This window comes from Sinohyriopsis cumingii, chromosome 1 (assembly GCF_028554795.1).
Source record: "Sinohyriopsis cumingii isolate HCF-2022 chromosome 1, ASM2855479v2, whole genome shotgun sequence".
Lineage (NCBI taxonomy): Eukaryota > Metazoa > Mollusca > Bivalvia > Unionida > Unionidae > Sinohyriopsis > Sinohyriopsis cumingii.
Genome location: NC_142961.1, coordinates 77,764,331 through 77,791,510, shown reverse-complemented (window position 1 = coordinate 77,791,510; position 27,180 = coordinate 77,764,331). Strand labels below are relative to the sequence as shown.

The 27,180-nt window shown below is 35.8% G+C and overlaps 1 protein-coding gene across 2 annotated transcripts in view; it reads right to left on the bottom strand.

The window, feature by feature from the left end:
* Positions 1-27,180, bottom strand: part of LOC149807170 (ATPase family AAA domain-containing protein 2-like) — a 155,313-nt gene that overhangs the window by 71,357 nt on the left and 56,776 nt on the right. For both annotated transcript variants that reach the window (XM_089963046.1, XM_089963053.1), the window contains exons 11-15: positions 26,284-26,432; positions 13,405-13,653; positions 6,406-6,496; positions 4,488-4,802; positions 147-294 (exon numbers count right to left, since the gene is read on the bottom strand). In XM_089963046.1, the coding sequence (XP_089819172.1) occupies positions 147-294; positions 4,488-4,802; positions 6,406-6,496; positions 13,405-13,653; positions 26,284-26,432 (952 nt within the window). The remainder of the gene's footprint in view (positions 1-146; positions 295-4,487; positions 4,803-6,405; positions 6,497-13,404; positions 13,654-26,283; positions 26,433-27,180) is intronic.

The following is a 27,180-nucleotide window of genomic DNA, read 5'->3' as shown; positions in this document are numbered from 1 at the left end:
GACAGTGGGTAATGTATTCCTGCTATTAAAATAAATTTTTAAAAGACTGACAGACAGATATAACATAATGGCAAGCATAAAAAATATAGGTCTATTGATGTAAGTTTGTGATATTATTTGATCTTGCCAGGATAAATTAATAATACCTTGAGAAGGATAAAAATTGTCCCTGAGGTTCATCTGGGTTCTTCTTTCCTCGACTCTTCTGTTCAAATATGGACGGTGCATCATCCTCATCATCACTAATAAAGTCCTCAAATCCCTCCTGTCCCTCCTTTTGGGTGCTGCTGGTACCTAAATTATAACATGGCATTTTAAAAATATACCTACAAGTCATTTCCTAATGACTTCATGCAAAAATGCTGTAATACCAATTTGACATCTTGTGCTCTGCTATTTAATATATAAAGTTCAAGCATTTTAATTTTAATACCAGATCACTGTCTGGTCTTTTTTTACATAATTTCTACCACGTTTAAATAAAAACTGCTTCTCACATAGCAGAATCTTCAAAATAATAAAGATATTCCTAGCAGACGATGTTCAAACAGAAAATCACTTAAAATTCACTGACTTTAAAACTGCATGAGATAACAAGAGACCCATGTGGCCCTGATATTTCCCACCTGGATAATGGACACGTGTAAGCATAAGAAAACAAAGTCATATATGTACTAAATTATTGAGTAGAAACAAAAGTTTGGAGGACTTAGTTCTCAAATTGTCTATTAGTCCTAAAAAAAAAAGTTTTGGGGTTTTAAACTATAAACAAGAGGCTTAAGTGGTCTAGATATCATTTACCTGACTTGTAAAACCAAACAGGTCATTTCACTAAACAGGTTTATGAAGTACAGTCCAACCCACTTATATCAACAAGCCACCTATGTCAATGAAAATGCAAAGTCACAGACCAATGGTCTATTGTTACTACAACATTTGTCATGTTGACATTGCGATAAAAAAAGAAATGTATATGTCAACATACATCATAGGTCCCATATTCAACAAATCCTTTGTGTTCTAAATGTTTATCTCAACAGTTCTGTCACTTTGTTCTACTACTGTACAAGTATTTGATCTTTGCTGCCAGGCTTTAATTTTGCAATTACATTAACAATTGGGTATTTGTTTGCCCCTCCAAAGTTAGCCTTTTGTGACATCTTTAATAATGTCACGCACACTTCATTAGAGCAAACCAGCTACAATCTTCAATAAAAAATGATGCACGCATCATCAAGAAAGGTCGCCTCCAAACATGAATAAAAACAATAGAATCTGACTGATTGCTTCATTTTCCAAAGTTATCTTGATTGGAACCACAAGGAATATTATGTTTTATCAATAAAATATGATGAAAGTTTGTGACAACACAAAATAACTTTATTTGTACTATAAATACACAACATCATTACAGATAAGGTTACTGCATGTTGTTAAAAGTTTCATCATATTTTATTGTCAAAATGTCAGACTCCTGTGTTGGAACATGCTTATTCTGCCATTAATGTTTCCTGCTTGCAGAATTTTTTTTTATATTAATTCTGAAACTGAAAAATATTAGCCTCATTACTGAATTTAATTAAATCAGGTCAAAATATTAAGTGGTGAGCTCAGCCAACATTGGTCCCCACCTTTTTGAGTAAGAGGACACCTTTCTTACCTTAAAAACATTTTGCAGACCACACACAAATAATCAAGAAAACACATACCCCTTCGAATAAACCTGTGGCCCCCCGAAATCAGCAGTCCACTGGTTGGGAAACACAGGTCAATTAAAATGGTTTATTTTTGTACTAATAATATTGGACAGTAGCTGTTTGGGCCCACTGATAGCCTTTTTTTCTTTTATTATTTCTTTCATTTACTTTTCTTTGAACTTAGTTTCTACTATCTTGCCTTCTGTAATTCACATGTATTCTGTTCAAATATTTATTTATTTCAAATTGAACTGATTGCTTAAACATTAATACTGTCAAGAAATGGTAGGAGTGGGTGCATGGGGTTTATTGACACCAAAGGCTTTATTAATCCAAGGAAGTGGAAACTAAATGCCTTTTGTCAATGACACAAACAGCCAGACCAGGCTGTGGCTTGGGGAAGGTATCGCACTGGTGACCTTAGATTACAAATCCAATGCTATACCAACTGAGCAAACACCCAGCCCACCCCTAAAAAAAATGAAACTGTGGCTCCCTAAGTCTAGGTGGTGGGGGATGCCACATTTCTCATGTAAATGGAATTAAAAAAGATTATTTTGTGCGATCTATACTAGGCCTTCGTATAACTGCAAAAAATATATGGCTAACAAAAACTTAATGAGCAAGGGTAATTGTCACATGAGACTTGTGTGCATCAATTTTTGTTCATAATGCCTTTATCTGTTGTTGCTGTTATGAGGGGATTGTTTTCCTGTATACCTTTATACATCAATGACATATAGCTATACATGAATTGGCGTATCATGTATGTGCATGTCCATCAATATTTGAATGAGAGCATCCATGATGAGAGAGAGAGAGAGAGAGAGAGAGAGAGAGAGAGAGAGAGAGACAGAGAGAGAGAGAACCAATGTGACTGTAGAAAGATGGTGTAGTGATGTTCATTTTTCATTTTGGAGCATATCTTTAGAACCTTCAGTGTACAGCTGTCTGAGGGTGTGTACCTATGCCTGTGCAAGTGTTTATCAATTCTTCTTCTGAACGGATTCACAGTCAATGTACAAAGGTATTTCCCTGTCTCATCACTGAATTGAACATTGAACAATTGATGTACTTTATTCAACAAATGGTTTTGTTTAATTTTCTGGCATGGGGAAGATGTTAGAATTTTCATTAGATCCTGTATAGTTTTCTTTCTTTTACCTGTGTACTTTTTCCAATAATACAATGGCTATAAGTTTTGTTTTTACTTCAATAATCAGAGCAAGAGTAATTTTCCCCAAATATTTGATAGGCAGATATTTCTTATGACTTCTAATTGGTTAAAAGTGACAGTAATGACAAAATAATGGTGGGATGTGAGGTACACACTGAAACAAAAACATTGGTAATAATCTTCCGTTTTATTTTCATTTTCCTTCTCTTTGTTCTTGAGGTCCATATATATATATATATATATATACACACACACACATATATATATAAAAATATATATATAAAAGAAACTGGTGCCTGTCCACTCATTGTCTTTACAATGAATATATAAAAATTGATATCCTCCATCTGTATCAAAAATGTACTATACAGAAACAGAAGTGTGTCCAGTGCCTTATGCCATACAGCTAATGTACTCTCTCTTGTACAAATTGTAAAAGAAAGTACCTAAATTTTGTGATTACTGATCAACAGAAAGCACTCAAACTGCTAATAACATAATGTCAACTTTCCCCCAGAAATACACGTGCAAAACTGCTTTGATCACTAATGTTCCGAACTCCTGATTTTGATTTCTTAAGGATACACTTTAGTAACACACAGATGCACAAAAGATCTGTGCGGTTTTGGGGATTTATAGTTATTCTGTGGCAATCAAGTCAAGAATTTGATACGCTTAAAGCGAGTCACTGTTAAACATAAAGATAAGCATAACATTTTACAAGAAAATGAAAATAGGTGTCAGATAATCAAACAAACATAATGTAAATATATACATCATATAGAAAACATTTCAAACAAAAACACATTTATACATACTATTATTGACTATTAGGTATACTGTGTGCAAATGCAGAATTTCAGCTGTATTTCTTTTGGCAGTCAGTTCTGTAGGGTCACATAAGCATATTTAGAGGATGAATCAGCATCATTTGTACAAACTTTTATGCCCTATATGCAAGGATAATATCTATCAAATTTGGACATTTTCTGTCAAGCGTTCAATGGTCTTTTCTATTTTTGTACCAGTGACCATATATCTAATTGTGGATCAATATCATTTGTATAAATCTGAAAGGTTTTAATGCCAGAATGCTATTTGTTGAGTATAAATTCTAGTCAGCAGTTTCAAAAAATGTTCTGTCTTTTATACTAGTGACATTTCTGCCTGTAATCATGGTGGTAATATTTGAAGGTAGATGGAGATTATTTGTACAAACTTGATAGGTTTTCATGCCCAATTCTTTCCATCAAATTTTTATTCAATTATGTTTATCAGGTTTTTTTTACAAGAAGTTGTAATTGTGGTCACTAATTTTAGTAAATGTGGCCAATTTTTCATTATGAAGCTTTTCATGCCTGGTAATTGCTCCAGTGTTTCTTCTTTGTTTTATTAATGATAAAGTTTTCAATAGCAATTGTTGTTGGATGGACAACAGATGATACACAACAGACACAGGGCCTTGCCATTATGACCAGGTGAGCAAAATCCTGAATCTGATTGGTAAAAACTATGTTAAATTAAATTAATGACCACCCTCAATCAAATGAAATGCTTATGTGACAGTTCCTGCTTGCAACTTTCCCCCTACCCCAAAGTTTGTTTCCACTTACTTGGTGCATTAAGCCCTGATAACTGAGCAAGAACTGATGGAAATGTGTCATTCAGTGCAATCAGGATGCGCTGGAACTGTGCAGTAAGGAGTGGGGCTATGATGATTGAGAGAGCTCTTGCAGGTGAGCAGACTGACCGCTGTGATGTGGGCACAATATTTTCAATTGCATGGAAGAAATCCTTTCCACTGATATTTATAGATGATACATCTAGCTGCAACTTTTCCTCAGCTGTGTAAATCTGTGGGTACCGTCTTCGCAAAGCTAACAACGCTGCCTCTGTACACAGTGCCTTCAAATCTGCACCACAGTAACCTGCAAAGAATGTTCAATTTATACGATTGATCAATATTCTGACTACTGCAAACACACATAATGTGTTATCATTTAAATATTGTATACATGTAAGGAAAATACATATTGTGAGACTTGGCAAAGACATGGTAAGTAATCCTTTAGTCATGAAAACTTGCAAAAAGTATACATCTGTAACCTTCAAAAGCATTGTATTTCTTTTAATTTAAGAGAAGTCTAAGATATAAATTCATAATGAAGTTGCAGTCTAAGCTACTCTAGACATAAAAGAGTAAATGTAGGGTGAAGATTCATTCAAGAATATTTTCAGCTAAATGTCTACAGCAACTATGTGCTGTGCTCTATGAAAATTTTAACAAGCTCAGGGTGTTAAACAAGTGCCAGTTGGCTCCTATAACAGCCCAAATGTATTAAGACTTATTTACCTGCACAAAAGCTTACTGCTATAAATGGTTTTATAAAACACTGCCTACAATTGGTAGAAACAGTCCATTATTTTACATCCAACCACAAAAGATCAACAAATTCTGAATTACATCACTTTGGATATGTATGGTAGCCACAAATGCTTTAGGTCATTATATTAGCCAACTGCCTCTCCATTCTCACACCAGTTATATAGCTTTGCTTGAAAGCATCTCTTCCATTTTAAATAATGATGATCTATTACTCTGATAAAAGCAAATGTGAAATCCCATTGTTTCCTTTAATTGTAAACCAATTATCAGAACCCAAACTTTCCATACTTCATCTGTCATCAGCAATTTCTTGTAGAGCTTGATGGTACCAGCTATACAGTATTGACTTCAAAGTTTACAAATGTAAAGATGATGAATGGCATCAAGAAATTTGAGAAAGATGATGCCTATTACATAATGTTAACATGCAGACAAGATATAAGGTCCAGATATTCAAATTATGTATATGGTCTTTAACATAAAATAAATTGGTCAAAATATATAAAAACCTTACAATATTGGGTCAGAATTCGAAGTCCTCACACATTTTGATATAAAATAATCCAGGCCATTTCTACATTTTCTCCTAAACAAAATGAATTTCGTTAAGGTTCACTAGAGGTGTGTGGTAGTACCAGCATACCAGATTACAGCTGTATTTTTTCTAGTGGTACACACCACTGTACTTTTTCGCATTAATGGTACTTCACTAGTTTTTATCAGCAGTAAATAAATGTAAACTGCCAAACATCTTGTTACAAAATTAGTGGTATTTACAGCACACTGTCATTTTACATGACAGAATAAATTTAAAATAATTACTTTAAAAAGTTGCATTTTGTCACAATCAGTTTGAGAACTGTATTTTCTGTGGAAATGTTACCAAAACATTGGTGAAATTGCAGCAATAAACATCTCTGCTTTCTTTATGTGTAAAATCTAACCAGGCTATCTACAAGTGAAAAAGAATGTTCTATGAAGCCACACTGAATTAATTTTATGTGTCAGTGTTCTTCTATCTCCTCGTCTTTCCCATCCACCCCCTTTCTTAAGTATGGTAGTCAGCTAAGTATAGAAACAAAAAGGGTGGAGTAATTAAAGATGCATTTAAATTATCCCGCATATGAAGTAATCAACATTCTTACCAACACACTTTTCTGCCAGCTCACTTATGAAGTTATCAGATAGTTTTGGATTCCAATTTTGGGTGTGAATATGCATAATCTGTTTCCGAGCCTATAAGAAAAAGGAATTGATATGTGAGAGAAACATAACTAAATAGTCTAAAAGAGTATCTTAATATGAATTTTCATCAGTTTATGACTAGGTATGTAACCACAAATCCACATATATATTAGGACAAATATTATACCAATCATATAAAACCACAGCAAAAAATAAAAATAAAAGAAATTTTAACCCTGATTTAAGCAGTATCATATAATTACATGATAGACATGATTTTGGTACTTAAAAAAATTGAAATTGTAATGGTGAGTCGTTCTCTACACTTTGCGCAATGATTAGTACAGTAGTTTTCACACATTTCTTTTGATAGTCACAAAATCTGAAGTAAAAGTTGTATTAATTATTCTTGCTGTAGTCGTTCAAAGGAATAGGATTATAAACGTTAATTATTGGAAATTTGCAATGGATAAATAAACACGGAAATGCATATGAGAAAATTTTAGCAGTATAAAATTTGTACAGACACTGTGTATAGACCCAGGAAATGAACCGTACAAGTGCTTCGTCTTTCTTAACCTAATTTCTGTTAATTTGTCCCATTTAATTCAGACACATAATGATGTGTGACAACATTATTGAATAGTATAAATATGTATGGGATATTTGCAATGGAATTACATATATTATGGATTAATTGCAAGCCTCGATGGTACGATATCAGACGGCAAGTAAACGTTGTTGATACTCAGTTCATGCTGTATATTAGACTCTGAACTCAGACACAATGATCTGGGAAAAAAATTTATTGATTATTGTAAATCTGTGTGCACTTTTTCAATGGAATTACAGAAATCACAGATGAACTGCATGCCACGACGGCACAATAGTAAACGGTGTTAATATCCTATTCATCATACACATTGGACATAAATACACGTATATGTGCCAACGACTTGTTCTATGAAAAAAAGTAAAATACTGTAAAACCCTGCATTAACGTGACCCCGATATTAACTCGATCCAATTTTTTTTACCCCAATTATCTCGCTATAGCAGGGTTCCACTATATTGTGAATCACATAATTCTGGATTATGATTATTATAACCATATATGACATAATTCAAAGCATGGATTTATTATATAAATGGATTAAAAATGCTAAGCATCATGGATTTCATTACATGAAGATGGACAAATTTTAAGTTGTCAATTTCTTTTGTACATATTCAACTTAATATAAATGTATATATTCTAGATTGGTTTTGACTTGTCCTAATTGTCTGTCTATGCATCTATCCAGTTTGACTTATTTTTTCCCCCAAGTGCAACTCAGACTCACTGTCTACATGTCACCCTTTGCAGACAGATCTGATTTGCAAGAAAAAACCCATCTTGACTTAAGGTGGTAAAGAAATTCACTTTTTGCAGCCCTAAAGATTGGGGGGAGGACTTATAAGCAAGTATATACAGTACCCATGCAGGCCAAGCCTGAGACTTGAACCCATGGAGACAAGTGAGAGTTGGTGAGTTTTGTAAAGACTAGCAAATGAAATCATGTGGCCAGAGTTGGAGAAAAAAGCAACAAAAATACAGTGTTGACAATGAAGTCTACAATTTGCTACCTACACTACTGACATAATGTGGTAACTAAGAGCACTGCCAACAAATGGGGAAATTACTTATCAGTGAGGGCAAGTAAATATAAAAACAAACTTACTCAGCAAGGAGAAAATATTTAATGACATTGAGATATTAAGTAAAATTTAAAACAAAACACAACTGCTCTCCTGAAAATCTATAATTAATGATTTGCAGTCTTACTTAGGGATAAATGTAGTTGATACATTAACATACTTGAATAAATAGCTAAATTTTTGAAAAATCTGTTCTAAATCTGAAAGTTGGATCTGGTTCTATTATCACTCACAAAATCCCATTTGACAACCAAAATTGCATGTGTGATATGTGTGAAGGATGTGATGAGAAGATCATAACTATAATTATATTTGCAGTATTATAAAATAACTTTTTTTAATCTATAAAAGTTGAAATTTTTAAAACTAATTTCATTATAAAAAATGAAGACATGTGGCAAATATAATTAAATTTGAAACAACATTACTTGGGAATTTCCATAAATTCCTTACAGACAAACTAAGTACCAGTACTGAGAAAAAGTGTCGTGGAACAAACCACCAAGAAAAAATATATGATGGTATACCAGTATGGCGTACATCTCTAGTGGCTGTCTGAGCAGTGTGTGGGTTGCAACAATTTTTCTAGTTGCCAGACTGAGCAGGTCTCTGATCAACTTGTCCCCTTAATATGGGCCAACAGGAACTATTTTGCAAGCTATACCCACGATTTTCTAGATTAGTTTTGGAATCAGAACTACCAAGGGAAGGGCATATGCCCATATCCTCTCCCATTTGAAAGAAAAGGCACTGATATTCTATGCATCTGGGTCTGAGAATAGACAGCAGTTGGCAGCTTGTTGTTCCACCTCATCACAAAGAGGTCTAACGTCAGTTGGCCCCACTGAGCACAAATCCAGTGAAACATTGGATAGAATGACCACTACATAAGAAGCAGTTGGCCAATACTCCACAACGAATTTGCCTGGACATAGAGTCTGCCTGGGGCATGTTGGACTTATGCTTATATGGTATTGGGCACACCAACAAAGGTATCATAACACAAAGGACCAATAATTTCATATCCACCATTTGAAAAGAAGCAGTCTCCTATGACCAAATTGTCCAACATTATAAAAATGGTCTTCCAATGGATGCGCTTCCACGGGTGTGTAGGCATGGAGACTTGCCTTCATTTCTGAGGCTGATACTGAGAGCTTTCTATCGTGGTATCCACTTCCCGGTGACTGTTGTAAAATCCAGTAGCAAATGTGCAAGCGTGCCTCCAATCTAACAAACTAGCATCTGTACATATCGCTTCTGGCTGTGTGGCATCTAAAGGCATTCCCACTGCCAGCATCATCATGTACTGTTCAAGAAGCTGTTCTATTCTCCATTAACCTTCTGTCATCTGTAGGCAGTGTCAGTCATAAATATCATTAAACTAATTGCCCACATTATAATGGAGTCAAGCATACACACTGATGACACTAATGTCTTTGTCTAGATTAGGAACATCCAAATGGTAGACTTTACTTTATATGATTTGATTCAATGTGGTGAGAAACCTGCAGATAACACACTCACCAAAAAGGAGACACTCAAATTACCAGGATCACAAATCTTATCCATGAACCATCCAGTTATTTATGTAATCTTTGTTGACAACAGTATAGTCGGGAAAATGTTCATCATTGACTGCTGGTAGAGGAATGCATTCCAACAGAGGAAACTACCATCAATGATGTCTTCCTCCTGCACATTCTGCATCCTGGTGTATAACATTCCACATGACAGTGATGACACTGCTGTAATGCTTCTCAATTTTATCAAAATGGAGGAACTCTCCTGTGTAAACAAATTAAGGGGGGGGGGAGGGAAGGGAAGGAAGGAGGAAACAGTCTTAGTTCAGTACTTACTACACTTAAATATCTCTTTCTACCTGCTCCATTCTTTTAAAGCTCTTCTGAAACCAAAATCCTCAAAAAGTCTCCCACAGTTAAGTAAGCACTAGGCTAATCTGTTCCTTACACGGGTATAATTATCTGTCCCTCAGCTTGCTCCATTCTATAAAATCCTTATTGAAATCAATATCCTCCAAAGATGTCTCCTCTAGTTATAGAAGCATTAATCTGTTGATGGTTTCTCAGGTTAACCTGTTCCTGATCTGGGTATGAATATTGTTCTGTGCTGAGAACCTATTTCAGTCTTCTGTCTAAAGGGGCATATGCATAGCTAGCTTACCCAGCTTGAAAATGTTGGGAAACTGTTCTTTATTGTTGTTATGTACAATTTCCACACTTCACAAGTATTGCCTCTTGGATATCTGTGCCTCAAAACGAGTTTTTACTAACATGAACTCTGCCAAAGTTCCATTTTCTTGAATTGGTGATTTGATGACTGCAATGCCAAATTTCTTACTGTTCCATAATGCTGCAGTAGGGTTATATGACCACCTTTGCCACTGTCTGCTTCTTTGGGTAGAGGTATTTTGTTCAATTAAATATCCTGAGTTTTTATATTTATTTTAAGTTCATTTATTCCATTGATCTTAACCCTTACAGAGGTAAACAGTATTTAGCACAAAATCCATCAGTGCTGAATTGTTTGATAAAAGAACTGAAAATTGCACTCTAACTGCCTGCATTTTAATCAGGCTATGTATCCTGCCTTTTCTACATTTAATATCAAAAGATTGTTCCTGCATGTACATTATACCACATACTGCTTACAATATACCTGTAAGTGATACATATACTATATAGGTAAATTTTAAGCAACAATATGAGCTCCTGCAACTGGATCATTCTTGGGTTAAAAATTTACATATGGTATTTCCAGCTACATTCTTCCAGTCCAACAATCTATTTCAAACCTTTAAAAATCATTGTTGTCATAACTATTGTCAGCCAGTATTTGCTGAATGAAATTGTCATCTGAAGAAGAACCCTGTCAGGAGTCAGTCATTTTGGGTTTTCTAGGTAGCCAGTATTTTAAGTACACATTGCTAAAACTTCAATGATGAACATGAAGTTAAAACTATGACAGAATGCTTGTTTCAGGGCCCTACATGCCAATAAAATTTAGTGTTGTAAAATTTATGTCAATCTGAAGAACCCAGCTATGTAAACAGTTGCCTATCTGAACAAAGGCATATGCAGCGACAAGCAGTGACCTCACAACTTAAGTTAAATACAAATTAGATACTGTCTGAAGTACATGCTGACATGCATGATCTCATGTGCATCACAGCTCTCCATGTGCTTGAATACATATAGATTCTCACACTCGCACACCCTGGCAGCATCTCTGTAACTATACCACCATGCATAATAATGGATCTACCAGTAGATGTGCTGGTAGAGATTGCTGAGTCTTGTCCTGCACTAAGTGTGGTTTGGCTGGGAAATGTTGGCCCAAGGTGGGTGGTTGAGCTGGCCAAATATATCACTCCATTAGAGATGCCAATGCACCATGTATTGAGAAAGGGACTCATGCCCAATTAGCTCCCATATTTCTCCAATTTGCATGTCCACAACCTCTTGTAGCTTGGAGGGGGTGGGGATGGGGTATGAAGTAATTTTTCCTATATGCACTGCTTGAGTATCTTTGCAAGGGACAGGACAGAATCTCAATGCCCCCATAAAACTCACTAACAATTCCATACTCGGATGGCTGCTTAACACTTTGTCTTCAAATATATCCTTTTCTTGCATCCCTTCAACTGCCTTTTCCAAACACAGGACAAAAAACACCTGCCCTCAATGCATATGTTGCATGTGTGTGAGGAAGAATATTTAATGCAGACATGGTGTATCTTGTGAGAGTTCTCATTTACTTCAAAGCACATGCACTTCTTGCACAAACATGATATATCGGAAATGAAAGAGAGGAGAAAAAACTAAACAAGTACATATAACAAATACACAAACTGCTCAATTAGGCAAAGTTGCACTATCGAGACTACCAAGATAGGCGTGTAATATAGTTGTTTCTTGTAAAATGCACCTGAGCTGCAAACAGCTCTCCTGGTGGCACTGAGAAGAGTTATAAACTCTCCTCAAATTATTTCAAGTAAAAGTCACCATTTAATCACTGTTAATCCTGTCAGTATTTTATCCAAACACAGACACATACCATTGAAACTAACCAGATGAACTAAATTGCCTTTTATCTTTTCAGCAGATGACATGTTTGTATGCAAAGTGCAAAGGAACAGTGATGGCTATATACATTTATGTCAGCAAAGTAAAATTGCCCATTCAAGAATAAACACAGGTTTGATATGATGTCAACAAATAAGCTAAATTGCCAGGAATAATAATTTTTATCGTACTAAATAAACATTTTAAAGACTTTCTTGTATGATTTACAGCAAATGACAAAAAATATCAGAATGGTGGGACTTGTAAACACATCAGCATTTTTGAAAGGCAAATGCAGTGAAATCTAAAAAAATTGATAAGTTTACTTAGAAAACATCTGGAAATATTTGTTTTGAACAATAAGCAATTTCAGGAATGTGGTGGCACACGAAAGCAATTGCACTCAAAGCAAGCCCTGATAAACCAGAGTTTAAACATGCAATAAACCAATTAAAAACTTGTTACCTATTGATATCTCATGAAATGAACAATAACAGTGGGGTAAAATATGAACAAAACTGAATTTATTCACTGTAAATAAAAACAAAAAATTTTATAAACAAAATTGTCTGACTTTTGACTTATTACAGTACTGAACAGATATGTTGGGTGGTCTAAAATTATGATAAACTGCAAGAAATTCTTGGAGGCAGTGTTAACGATTACAAGCATAGTTTAAACTATATATATATATATATATATATATATATATATATATATATATATATATATATATATATATACATACACACACACACACACGGATGTTTATCTTGCAGGAACAAGGGGAGTTCAAATGTAAGAGTTACTTCCCATGTGTTCCAGGCAGGGGTAAATTTTCAGATAATGTTGTTGTGGGGTTTAACGCCATTTTTCAGCACACGATAGGCTATGCATGGCGGCCAGTATTATTGGTGGAGGAAGAACCCGGGAAGACCTGAAAAGAACCACCGACCCACGAGAAGCTACTGGCAAGCTTTCTCACATACCCACATTGGCCGAATCCGAGACTCGAACCGGCGCAGACAGAGGTGAGATGGCAGTGATCCGTAACGGAGAGCGCTTTAGACCACTTGACCGCTCGGGGCCCCTTCAGATAATGTGATTGGGTAATGTATTTGATGGAGAAACACCAGTGACTTGTTACTGCAAGACATAAATATGACAAGTACATACCTGAACTGAAGGCAGAGGAAACAGAAATTCTCTGTCAAACCTTCCCGGACGTCTGAGTGCTGGATCAATAGAATCAATTCTGTTGGTGGCACCAATAACAACAATCTCTCCTCTGCTATCTAAACCATCCATCAAGGCAAGAAGAGTGGACACAATGGAACTGTGAATCTGATCTTGTCTACTAGACCGGACGGGTGCTAGACCATCTATTTCATCAAAGAATATAATGGAGGGTCTAAATTGATATGCCTACAAAAACAAAGAAGAAAAAAAAGAGTACTATGAATCACACAGAAATCACCCACAAAATGTTTAATACTCCTCTAAATAGGTACTATACAGTATGGTGGACTTGGGAGATTATCAGTCAGTAAATCTCAATAACCATGACTTTTTAATCAAGCTATGAGGTCATGAACTAAAGTCAATAAGCAAAAATAGAGAATTTAGGGGGGTAAAACTAATTTTATGTAATACTCAACCTACTGTTATGTTGCTGTCCTTTTTTGCCAAGAATCCATATTCCAATCTGAAAATTTCCTACAAAAGAATACATGAAAGGTTCCAACTAGGCATTCATGTGCTATAGACTGGTACCTACAGCTCAGATTACCAGAAATGTTCTAAAACATGAAGATCCAAGCATATGGTGGTGCTCATCAAGAATTTAACGGCATTTGAGAGGGCTCAATATCTGTTAACCTTTTACCTCATAAAGCATAGTTACAAAGTGCAGCGTGCTGTAAATAGAACACCTGTTACCTATTCGACTCCATACGCATAGGCCTGCCTGTTGACTGTTAAGCAATGTAGTGCATGTTACATTTAACAGCAATGTTAACCATTTTACATTTTTGGTACACATCCATTGTGTGTGGAAAAATTTAAGAGTAAAGTCCGATTGTTATAGCTGTGTAATTATTTTTCAAGGAAGAATTTTTTATGTGCTTTAAATTCTTGAGAGAACTCGTTCACTGTCAAATCAGTTAGACCTCATGACCAACCGTAGCTGCCATTTCTCATACTCGAAATTTACAAGTTTTTTGTCCGCGTCTACATCACTAAGTCATCTGAATTTGATAATTTATAAAAATAATTGCTGCCTACATCAATATCAGAGCCTGTACCTAAGTTATTTAAGCTTTCACAGTTGTGATTCTAATTGTGAAAACTTCGTATGACTTGAATGAAATTCCTGACCTCCATTTGGGAGAGTGGAGAGTACGAACCAGTTACTTTAAATAGCAGATATCGACCAGAGCATAAACAGTGACCATGTGATCTGACATAAATGTCATTCACAGAAATGAATGTAGTATTTAATAGGGGTTTTCCACGAAGGTGGTGCTACGAAAATAGGCTTAAAACGGCTGATGGTTAGAGCAGATGTCAAAACGTGCTCTTCCATGCGAACGGAGTAGAGACATCAAAAGACGCTTCCATGCAAATGGAGAAGTGGTGTCCAAAGGTGCTTGCATGAGGTAAAGGGTTAATGGTGGAAACTAAGCAATCTTTTTATTGTAAAAGAACAAAATCCAAAATCCAAAAAGCCAGAAATGAAGTCAGAAATTTTCTTAAGAGACGGAGATCCCAGTCACCAAACTACAGATGGAGAGAATGATGGGTATGGAAAAGAAGCAGGGTGTTACAATGGTGAATGACAGCTGATAGGTGACAACGTCTGATAAAGTTTATGCCTACCTAATTTAAAACAAGCATTTAATGACTGTATCATTACTTTTACGATTCAAATATAAGTTATCTGCATACCTAATTTAATTTGCTCAGGTTGTAAATATTATTAATTATTATTACTTCATTTCTTCAAACCCTTTGCAAACAGAACTCATTTATTGGATCTTCCACCCTGACATAATCTGTATCATCATCAGTTAATTTCCAGTTTCAGATGTTAGTGTGTTCCTCACAGTAGTGTTAATTCTAATTTGAAATTTGAATCTCCGCCCACGATCAGTTTTTACTACTTATTATTATTATTATTATTTATTATTATCTTTACTATTATTGTTATAAAGGCAGAATTAATGAACATGACCAGTCTAAACAGATTCAGGAACTGGTCTTCAGCATAACCAAACACAATTTTCCACAATTTATACATGTTGTTCCTAGTATATTTCTGTCCAAGGATCATATTTTGTGCACGAATTGTGAGAAATTATGTTTCACCATCAGCCATTTCCTATCCTCTAGCTTCATTCTCAGCAGAGGATTTGTCCATTTTACATATTTCCCTCATGGATGGTCAATGTATCAATTTGTTATACCTACTGTGATCACAACGATTTGATCAATCTTAATTTAAAATTTAAAATCAAAATGATGCATTACATACAACAAATCATAGAAAATGCAAGTAATGTGCATGATCTTTCCCTGTTGGATTTTATAATTTGCATTACTCGATCATTTTTGTGATAAGCTGATGATCCCATGGCCTGGCAGCAAGACTACATATTTAATTTAAGAGTAGTAGATCAAATCAAGGCACCACTGACTGGACCAATTATAGAACTCTCCATTTGTTATCATAAACCATGGAGGTTTACTGCATTTCCATACATACCAACCCCTGGCGAGGAAAAAAGTGTAATCCAAGTGGACAAAAAATGTAATTCAAGCAGAAAAAGAGTAATCCACATACAACATGACAAAAAAATCGATGAGAATATGTACACAATGATTTATTTATCTTTCTGGACTTTTATCATCAATTATTGCTTCAAATTTTCGTATACAACACTCTGAGCTTTAAAAAGCAACAGACGTTCATACTGCAGTTCAAAACACTTTGTACCAGCTGAGACTATGAATGTTTTGCACACCAGTAGAGCACTAAGTGATGGGTTACAATGCCTGGATCTCAATTCAGTTTTATTTTTGTTAACAATACTGAACAATCTCTCACATTCAGCATTAGAAAGGTAAAGAACCAATATTCTTTCATAACCTGACAAAGAAGAGGCAATGTATATCTTCCAGTTATTAGGTTTTTAACTGGGAAATAAGATGAAAAAAATCAACTCTGTCCGCATGAAGTACATTGTCAGGAAGAGTGCCAACTTGATACTTTAGGAGTTGTAATTTACCAACAGCTTTTCCTGAAGCAAGGTGCATCAAATGACAGAGACAACCTGATATGTACATTGATGGAAACATTTTTCAAAATATAGAATACAATTCCTTTATGAATTCCATTTATCACTGATGCAGTATCAGCTGAAAACTCCATACAGTTCTGCCAACTTATATATATTCAAAGCCGTATCAAGCAAATATATAAAAAAAATGTTTTCTCCAGTGGAATCTACAGTTAATTCTGGTAATGAAAGAAGAGCACTCTGACTTTGCTCTTTTCTTTGTCTCTTACACAGACTGGGTACAACTTTTTTGTCATCATAATCACTACTCCTGCCTGTTGCAATAATAAATGGCTCAATTTTCATGGCTTCTTCAATTTTAAGCAAATTCTCTTCTGCTAAACACCTAACAATATTAGATGATTTTATTCTTGTATATGCATATTTTTCTGCAATTTTAGAATCAGGAAACATTTGTTTGAACAAAGGACCAATGTAGTCTTCTACTGCTAGGGGTATTTCTTTTTCTATTAAGAACTTGGTACATAATTCCACTGCATTTATAAAATCTGTGCTCACAATTTAGTTCTGCTGTAAAAAAGAAGCTACCTTAGTAATGGAGTTAGTAAAACGAGCTAATTCAAGGTTTCTTTGTTTTACCATCATAACCAATATTAAAATTCTTTCCACACAGCCTGCAAGGGGCATGAAGCTGCCCTAGAACAGAACAATGGATTGTGAAATTCATGTATTCATCTCTGAATTATTTTTCATCTTTTCCTAATCCATCTGTGAAATTATTTGAAAATTATTTTTACCCTAACACATGCATCGACTAGAATAAATCTGACTTCACTTTTAGCGCCAAATACCTACAGACCTGTTCTATACCAGATATGAATTAGAACAAAGAATCTGCAAGCAAAGATTAAAAGTTTGAAAACCAGTCTGTTTTCTCCTAACTAAGCCATACAGCTGCTATAACTAGAAACCGAGGTCAAAAGTTTGTAATTAGAAAGCAGTATGTTTCTTGGAAATAGGGCAGCTGCTATAAATAGAACATAATACTGGTAGGAAAGTGCAAGCAAGTCTACAGACAAGTGTACCCTTATGTCATAGTTACACAGAAGCCATCCTTTCTAGAATACAGTCTGTGAGATTAATGGGATGTTAATAAAAATGAGAAAACAAATTATTATTTTTTTTTTGGAGAGGGATTTACCGAAAACATGTAATCCAAATACAGTTATGTATAAGGCATAATTTAGTGAAAAAAAGCTTCATGATTACGCCAAAAGCGTAATGGTTGGCAGGTATGTATTTCTAGCCTGAACAATGTTGCCTGCAACACTGTTCGACAAACGATCTTGGCAGATAGGTTGTTTGAGATGAGTCATTCATAAAGGTGAAAAAGTGGATAGTTGTGCACAAGGGACCCTTTGTTCTATGACAGCAGATTCAGTCTCAGAAGTCACCGATTTCATTCAGTACTAACTTGAGTTTTCTTAGGTAAAGGCTCTGATATTGATAATGATAATAATAATGAGGGCTTTGCATAGCGCCTAATCTTTAGAAGCTCCAAGCGCTTTACAACATTAGACAACACCTGTAACATAAAAAAAAACATATAATGATATTATTACAGAAAACAAACACCATGAAATTAGAAAACATAAAAAGATGCTGTAAATATTTAAGGTAGAGAACATTACTGGGTCTTTAAGTTTGTCCTTGCAGTCGAAAAAAGTGAGTTTTAAGAGCACTCTTGAATGGGATCACTGTCTTTGGGTCTAAGTTCAGTGGGCAATTCATTCCACGTTTTTTGGCCCTGGTATGCAAAAGAACGTTGTCCATGTGACTTTGTTTTCATAGTGGGAATAATGAGTATATGACTGTCAGAAGAGTGTAAGTATCTTGCTGGTGTGCATACATGGGTGATGTCAGATAGGTATGTTGGACTGGAATCCATTGGTGAAATGTAGCACAGAGAACAAATTTTGTGTTTGATTCTGGATCAAATGGATAGCCAGTGTAGGGTACAGAGCAGCGGGAAGGTGTGCTTTGATCGTGGTACTCTAAGTATGATTCGAGCAGCTGTCTTTTGAATGTTATGAAGTTTCTGAAGTAGATATTGAGATGAACCAGAGAGAACTGAGTTACAATAGTCCAGTCTTGAAAGTACTAATGAACATACAAATGTTTTAGTGGCATCAACTGAAAGATATTTGCAAATGGAGCTGATGTGTCTCAGCTCAAGATATTCGGCCGTGCATTTGTTCATGACATGTTGGTACTGTCCAGAGTGACACCTAGGTTTCATACTGTGTGAATTTATTGTTGGTGTTACTGATATTTATTGTTTGAGGTAAAGGACGTGACAGAGAAAGTCTTTGTGTTATGATCAGAATGGCCTCCATTTTATCATCATTGATGTAGGCAGCAATTAGATTTTATAAATTATCAAATTCAGATGATTAAGTGATGTAGACACAAAGAACTTGTAAATTTGGAGTATGAGAAATGGCAGCTACAGTTGGTCCAGTGGCTTCACTGACTTGATGGTGAACGAGTTCTCTCAAGATTTTAAAGCACATACAAAATTCTTCCATGAAAAATAATTATACAACTATAACGATTGGATTTTACTCTTAAATCTTTCCATACATAATATATGTGTACCAAACATGTAAAATGGTTATAATTACTGTTAAATGTAAAATACACCACACTGCTTAACAGTTAACAGGCAGGCCTATGTGTACAGAGTCAAACAGTTAACAGGTGTTCTATTTATAGTGCACTGCAGTGGGTAACTTTGCTACACTCTATGAGGTAAAGGGTTATGGTCTTGCACTGGGAAGTCAAATTAAAGTTTCTTATTCAGTCTCAATGGAAGGAAGTCTAATACTGATGTCCACTACAGTCAATAGAGTCTGCCACAGGCTGCAGTAAAATCCCTTCTGTAATGACTGTATGTCACTTCTTGGACAGGCTGTCTGCTAGAATATTCCTCTTTGCTAGAATATGGTGCAAGAAAAACTGCACACATTCTTGGTTGTTGATATGCTGAGAAGAATCATGCCCTGGCCAAAAGCACTGAAGAAGGACCCCCACCCCAACTCTTCATTTTGAGGTGAGCCCCCTTCCCCCAGCCTGACTCTAATGGGGGAGTGCATAGGAAAGACTGAAGTTATGGGATGCATACAGATATAGCCAGAAACCTGTCAAGCAGGTTCATTATCACCAGCTGAGACAACAATATCTTTATCCCAATGGATTCTGAACTATAAGTGTATCCTTGTAAAGTCTCCAATTTTTTAGCATGAGAAACTGGAGGCCTCATTATAAGTATTCCAGAAGGAACAAAATCCACTGCTGTGTTCAGGGTCTCCAGAAGAGGGAGACAGAATTAAGCAGATAATGAAGTTATCGATGTGATCTTTTTGGAGAAACACAAGTCATCATTCAATTTTTGAGAAAATTCATTCCCACGTATACAGATTCTGAAAAGGAATCAGACATGACGTTTCCTGGTTGTTGATTAAGCACAGACAAGTCACTCAATTCCAAAAAGAGTGACAGGTCCCTGAGAAAGGCACATATGAGTACACTGCATTAACCAATTATCAAAATAATTGATGGTGGACACCCCCATAATCTTCAGTAAACCACTATTATTCCCATTGCCCTACTACCGGCCAAGAAAGCTAGACCAATGGGATAAACCTGAAATTAAAAAAAATCCAGACAGAAATGCAGCAACTTCTAGTGTGCTAAAAAGGGTGTATACCTCTTCCCTTAAGGATTACAGATTGGCATGGTGAAAAGAAATGAGCTCCTTACTAGAAATCGAAGATCTTAAATAAGAAGCTGGCAACCCTCTTTTTCTGAAGAGGACTCATGTTTTTTCAATTAAGTCCAAATAAGCCTTTGAAAAGTTGACCAACCTGGCATCATGTCAGGAAGGGGGGTAATTTGTCAACCTTCTTCCTTAGGGAGGGGGTAGGAGTGCTTAGATTTAGACCATTTCAGAAACATAGTATAGCAAATGAGAGGCTTAGAATCGTAAAGGAAGTTTTATCAGTAGTTTCAATAGCTCTTTGCTATTAGCTAGGGGAACCAGAGACTTCTAAGGCTGAGGGCAAATCAACAATTTAGGCAGGACAAGTCCAGCATTACTGTACTAAATAAATGTTTGTTATGATAGAGTAAGACCTTAAAAAGTATCCAAGGCAGTATTATTATAGTGGTGCATTAACTCAGTTGATGGTGCCATTGACAGTGAGAACATGTCTTCCTGTTTGCCTAGAAGCTCCAGAAGTCTCTGTAGGACAGCTGCTGACAGACATCCCTTAAAATGTTGAAGGAGTTCAGTGAGAAAAATTTGGCATGTGAAGCTACGGTAACCAAGCTGTATGCCGATCCAAATCCCCATGAAGATCCCTACCTAGATACTCCCAAATCCGGGCCAGGATGCTTGAACATCCAAGCAGATGTATGTACCCTGTAACTAGCTGCTGAAACCAATGTCCACAGGGTGCATAGGGCTGCTAGTGGTCTTGTACCAGCTTCTGTGCTGTACCACTTACCATGAATAAGAGATGATTGTTCATTTTTCTATGATCCACAAATTGTGGTTCCCATACCATTACCTCGAAAACAAAGAGTAAGGAATGGGAAAGACCTACAACTGCACAAGGTTCAACTACAAATGGAGACATGGAAAACTTGTCCCATGGCACTATTGGGTGAAAAGGAGACATTCCATACTTGCCAACAGGTGGCAAGTCCAAAAATCTAGTAGAAATTTAACTGAAACACATGGAAGGTGTTGGTGATGTAAATCTAAACGGCTCAATCCCTTTCCCTACAATGGTAAATTACTCTATACTCCTGAACATGGACTCCAAAGTCGGGTACATGAAGAAACAAAGACCCTTTACCTGGTTTCTGCTTGGCTCAGGGAAAATATATATTGAAGTACTCATCCATGGGATAAGTGAGTTGCAACAGATATTTGTCTCTTATCCCTAGTTTTAACACAGTTCACTTGTTCCCTACACTACGAATGTTCATTCAAAGAAAAAGCCAACAGTACCTGACGGAAGCTTGATATTACAATGGGCACAAGCCATGAAAATATAATCATCTGAATTAAGAGTGAGTTTAAAACCCACCCTATATGCAGATTCTTAGATAAATGTGTAATAAAAAACAAAGTTTGTAACTCAAGAAATTACAGTTTCACACCTAGCCCTCGATTTTTTAAGGAGTTCTGCATTCATATTGCACCAATCTTTTGAGATGTCCAAGTCGGCAGAGCATATAACTCACTTCAGCGATGAAGACAGGATTTGATGGACGATATCCGACTTCCAGTCTTCACTACTTGCATGTGCCATTAATCACCTCTCCTATCAGAAAGCACATTTTGTTGGATTGTAGTAAAGTGCTGGCTAAAGGCTTGAATATATCTGACTTGAGCCAGATTAAAACGCAGAAGAGATTCTGTTTGCCTGCCAGGGGTTTTGGCCGATTTAGATAAAAACTGGATAATAGGTCTTACAGATCTTTATCGTAAATAATATAGCATCTGTCATGATGCCAAATGTATTAAATATCATTGAGTAGTGGCCTTTCACGGTATTTGGGAACTTTTTCCTCAGAGAACCAGATAAAAAGGTTGGCCATTTGAGGGATTAAGGCACTCAAAGAGACAATGCAGATCACTAGATCAAATAGGTCAGAGACCTAGGACTTGTTATTTTATGGCTCTGACCCTGCAACCTAAGGATTATTTTTGATACTAAGATCGTGGAAGGGTAGGCGAAGGCCCACAAGCCCTCCCAGTTGACTGAAAGTAAGTCAATGAAAGAAAGAGTGCTTGATGGAGAGACCATTCTATATGAATGGTTTGACCCTGTCTGGAGACGAAATAAAGCGATCAAGTGCGACTGGAGGTGGGCACCTCTTGTTAGGTCATCTAATATGATTGATTTAACAGATCAGCATCTAGAGTTAGGAGGCTTGGAGGTGGCTAAACATGGCTTCTGGCCTCTATTGTAAAGTTGCCTCCTAAACTGGTTAGGTTGTTGCCTCCTGGAATTAGACTGAGATCTAAACTGATCACTGGAATGGAAAGATGCCTCATCTCTTGCCAGCCTATCATCTTCATGTTATGGCAGGAGCAGATTGTTCTTAAAACCCCTTGTAGTTTGGGTTGCAAGTTGGAGGGTCAGTTCCTGATCTGCCTGCCTCTGAAAGACTTCTTAATTTGCCACCAAAGAGTAATGGCCAGCTAAATGGGGTCATCCATAATGCCAGGGTATGATGTGGCTTGAACAACAGTATTATCATCTTAGTATCAGTCATGTCAGGTCAAGAATGGCAAAGGCAGTCAGCACAACAGCCATGAAATGATGAGCTGCGCTGTTAATGACCTCATCATTTTAAGCCACAACATCCAGTAGTGTTGACAGTCCACTCTATTGTTAGATCCGAGTAAGGCTGTCTTGTAGGAATATTGTCGCAATCACTGTTCATATTGTCCTATTCTCATTCAGTTTGCATATCCGAATAAATCATACCTGGTGGCATAGATGATGGAACAGCTAGCTGTGCCAAAGACTTGGCTGGATAGACAGGTTTTTCACCAAATTCCCTGTCATGTTGAGACAGATGGATCTGTCACTAAGATCCCCTTATTTGTATGGAGACAGAGCAGTAATCATAGCTGGCCAGATGGATCCATGAATAAAAAGCCCTAAGTGGAGCATCTGGGTAGACAGCACGGATAGGACAGAACTTGGAAGTTGGAAAAAAATCATAAGGTGAATTTAGTACAGCACCTAACCCATAGCTGCCAACGACCGAATACAAAAATAATGACTGCTTGTGACAAAAATAATGATTTTCAGGAACAAATACTGATTTTTAAAATTTTACAACATATACAACCATCAGTAAAGTAGGACAGTGCTTTACATAATTATTTAATGTCAAAGATGCATGTGTTGTACCATATTCAATTCGGGTGCCCATTCAGAAGGTGGAAGAGTGCAACACACTCAGACACAGGCTGTTTCTAGTAGCCTTTTCCACACCTTATTTTTTCCCCAATCATTATTGATCTGAATGTATCAACTTTCATTGATGATCTTAATTCTGTGTGATTTTCTTACTGAACTGTTTTCGTTCTAGCATACGAGTAATCCTTTGCAATTTTACTGTCTGGAAAACGTGTGCAAAATAAATCGCCATAATTTTGATAGAATTACATCAAGGTTCTCTCTGGTATTTATATATGTCGTAAGTTCAGGCTGAGTTGTGTATGATGAAGCAGAAGCTGATGTTTATTAGCTTTTTTGTGCTCTTTATTCCATGGGCACCCCCATGCCGAATGGCGAATTCACATTACACAATTTGCAAAATGTAGTTTTCTCCTCTACTAGATGGTTTCACAAATCTAAACAAGATGGCACAATTGTCCTTCCAGTTCTGTTTTCTTGTCTTTCCTGGAGAAAATTCTGAATATTTTGCTTTCCTATTTATCATAATTGGAAGTTGAATATTACAAAGATGAGATACAGTGACAGTGGTAACTGTTTGCGAAATCCAATATGGCGGATAAAGACAGGCATTGTAGCCTCGATTTTGAATGAACCAATCATATTGTAGAACTGTATTCCTATATACATGCAATACATTTCTGTCAGAATAGAACCGAGTACCCGTTCTAAACTAAAAATTGCAAAGAATTTTTTTAAAATATAAAAAACCTATTTTTTGCCCAAAAACTTACACTCGTATGCAGGTCCAAAATACAGGACAAATACGAAAAAAACGGGACACTTGGCAGCTATGCCTAACCTCTAGAAGTTTTAAGTGCTTTACAATATTAGCTAACACATACAAACATATATAACAAGATTAAAAAAACAAAAAACAAAAAAGATAAACCATGAAATTACAAAACAAAAATATGATGAGAATAATTAATGAAGTAAACATTAAGTCTTTAAAAAGTTTTAAGAGCTCTCTTGAATGAGATCACAATGTCCTTGTGTCTAAGATCTATGGGCAATTCAAAGCATGCAGGTAAATCAGATTTCTTTGAAGTTTCAGCAAAACTATTTTTCTGGGTACAATTAAGAAAAGAAATTGTAGCAGTTACTGTTCCTGCTTTTAAAGGTTGGTCAATTGTAGGTAGTCCCGGTAGCACGACTACTGGATCAACAATCAAGCAGATATTTGCTTTTATGTGTGGGCATTTCTGGTAAGAGAGTGATGCTGCCTTCAACGCATGCATCAGGAACTTAAAAAACGGCCAACTGACGATGGATATACATGTGATCTGTTCTGACGAGGATTGCTACACAAAATGTGAGTGTTCTGAAGAATTTATGTCTATGAGTGAAAAAAGGAGGAATTTTACATACCATCCACATACAAAAGTCAGTAATTCTAACAACAGACATTAAAACTAGTGAGTGGCTGATAGTCCAACACTACTTTGTCTGAAAGATCCATTATGAGATAGTGCCTTATCTGGTTGATCTCCACTACCAGAAATCTCTCTCACACATGTACGCACGCATGTACACACATGAAGATCTTACAGCATAGAGTGCTCAGGCCAGATGTCATAATAACCAGATTAAGATGCAACAATACTGTTACGATTGTTTGTTGATCTGAACAAAGAATTTGTTTATATAATGATAGATTCCAGTATATATCAGGATGCCTCTCAATCTCCCCACTCCAAACCCAACATTGTATATACAAGTTCAAACAGCCAACAATGTCGCAAAACAAAACAAAATCAGATATTTTATCGTCAATAAGGGAGAAGAAATAAAACGTCATTTTTTGTACTTTCAAAAACTATTTTTTCTAGTACAAAATAAATTCAAATATATTAACTTTCAGGACCATGCCACAATTATCTTATATCAGAATTCATACACAACCTCTTCCCCAATTTGATAATAAATTTTTTAAACATTATGTTTCGTTTCTCTAAGAAAGATTTTTTTCATTGGTGAAAAAAATACATGTATATGAAACTTTGAGAACCATGCTACGATTGTCTTATATCCAAATTTGAGTTTTAAGGTACCTTGCTATGTGCTATAGCAGATTCAGATTGTATATTACAGAGAGGCAGACAGACAGAGATAGAGAAGCTTGAAAAATATCCAACTTCCTCCATGACTCCATGAACAGAAAGTAAAAACCTATACCCCTCATAGGTGTTATGTGATACCAACATGCAAAATAAGTCTGGTAAATTTCCAGCAGTAATTTAAATGAGCTATATTTAAATACATAATATGGACAGACCAAAGTAGGGAATCATTAAATCCAATGACAATGAATCCTGTTGTAGATCGTGTTATACTCAAGTATCTACATCTGATGATTATCCAATTTTGGTGAAAATGCAACAGACAATCCCTGATTCTCGATCAGGTTACTAAAAGAAGTAAATAAAGAAACCAGTTTAATACAAAGTGTGTCTTTTTGCCGATATAACTGGAATGAGATCAATAGAATGATAAAAACTAAATAAGAGTGCTCTCTCTTGCGACATACTAAATGTTGACTAATGTTTGTTGGTGCAACTGGCATTTCATGGCTATATCTTCCATGCTTGGAATCTACAATATACTGGACCCAGGACAGTTCTGCTTCTTCAGTGATTAATCTAACAGCTTTAAGGTTTTCTAAACACCAAACTACCCATACCCTTGCTGAAAGAATACTCTCTTCTTACCTGATCAAACAGCATTCTCAGTTGTCTTTCTGATTCACCGACCCATTTACTAAGACAATCAGCACCTTTGCGCATGAAAAATGCAACTCTTCTGTCACCTTTGCTACACTCATTTGTTAATGCTCTTGCCACCAGGGTTTTTCCAGTTCCTGTAAAGAAAATGGTGCGCAAATATATATATATATATACACACACACACACACACACATACATATATATATATACAGAGAGAGAGATCTACCTATATAAATGATAAAATAAATAACACCAACACATTTAAATTATACCCTCTATTATGCAGGATGCATATTTGCATTTAACACGGCATTTAAGCAATACTTTCTTTTCAAGTCAAAAATTATCTGAGTTATTTTGGTCATGACTTAAATAGAGAATAATAGAAACTACATTGTAACAAATTGTAACCGAATAACCAGATTACATTACTGTAATTGCAAGTTCGTAAAAATGTTTCATCAACTATCCTTAATTAATTTTTAAATTTTATTTATTTATTCTTTTTAAAATATATTTTCTCAATAATGCACTTTCAATGATTTCAAACCGTTTTTGAAACAATCCCTGTACCATGTGCATGAGGGCAAATGCACAAGTGTTTTCAAACCATACTGTTCCTATTTTCTTTGTTGCAGATATTTTATTTATTCTTTTTAAAATATATTTTCTCAATAATGCACTTTCAATGATTTCAAACCGTTTCTGAAACAATCCCTGTACCATGTGCATGAGGGCAAATGCACAAGTGTTTTCAAACCATACTATTCCTATTTTCTTTGTTGCAGATGATATATTACCCTAACTATTCATACATAGCACACTCAAATGCATAAAGTTACAGACATGGCTCCTTTATAGTCGGTATATGAACTAAACCCT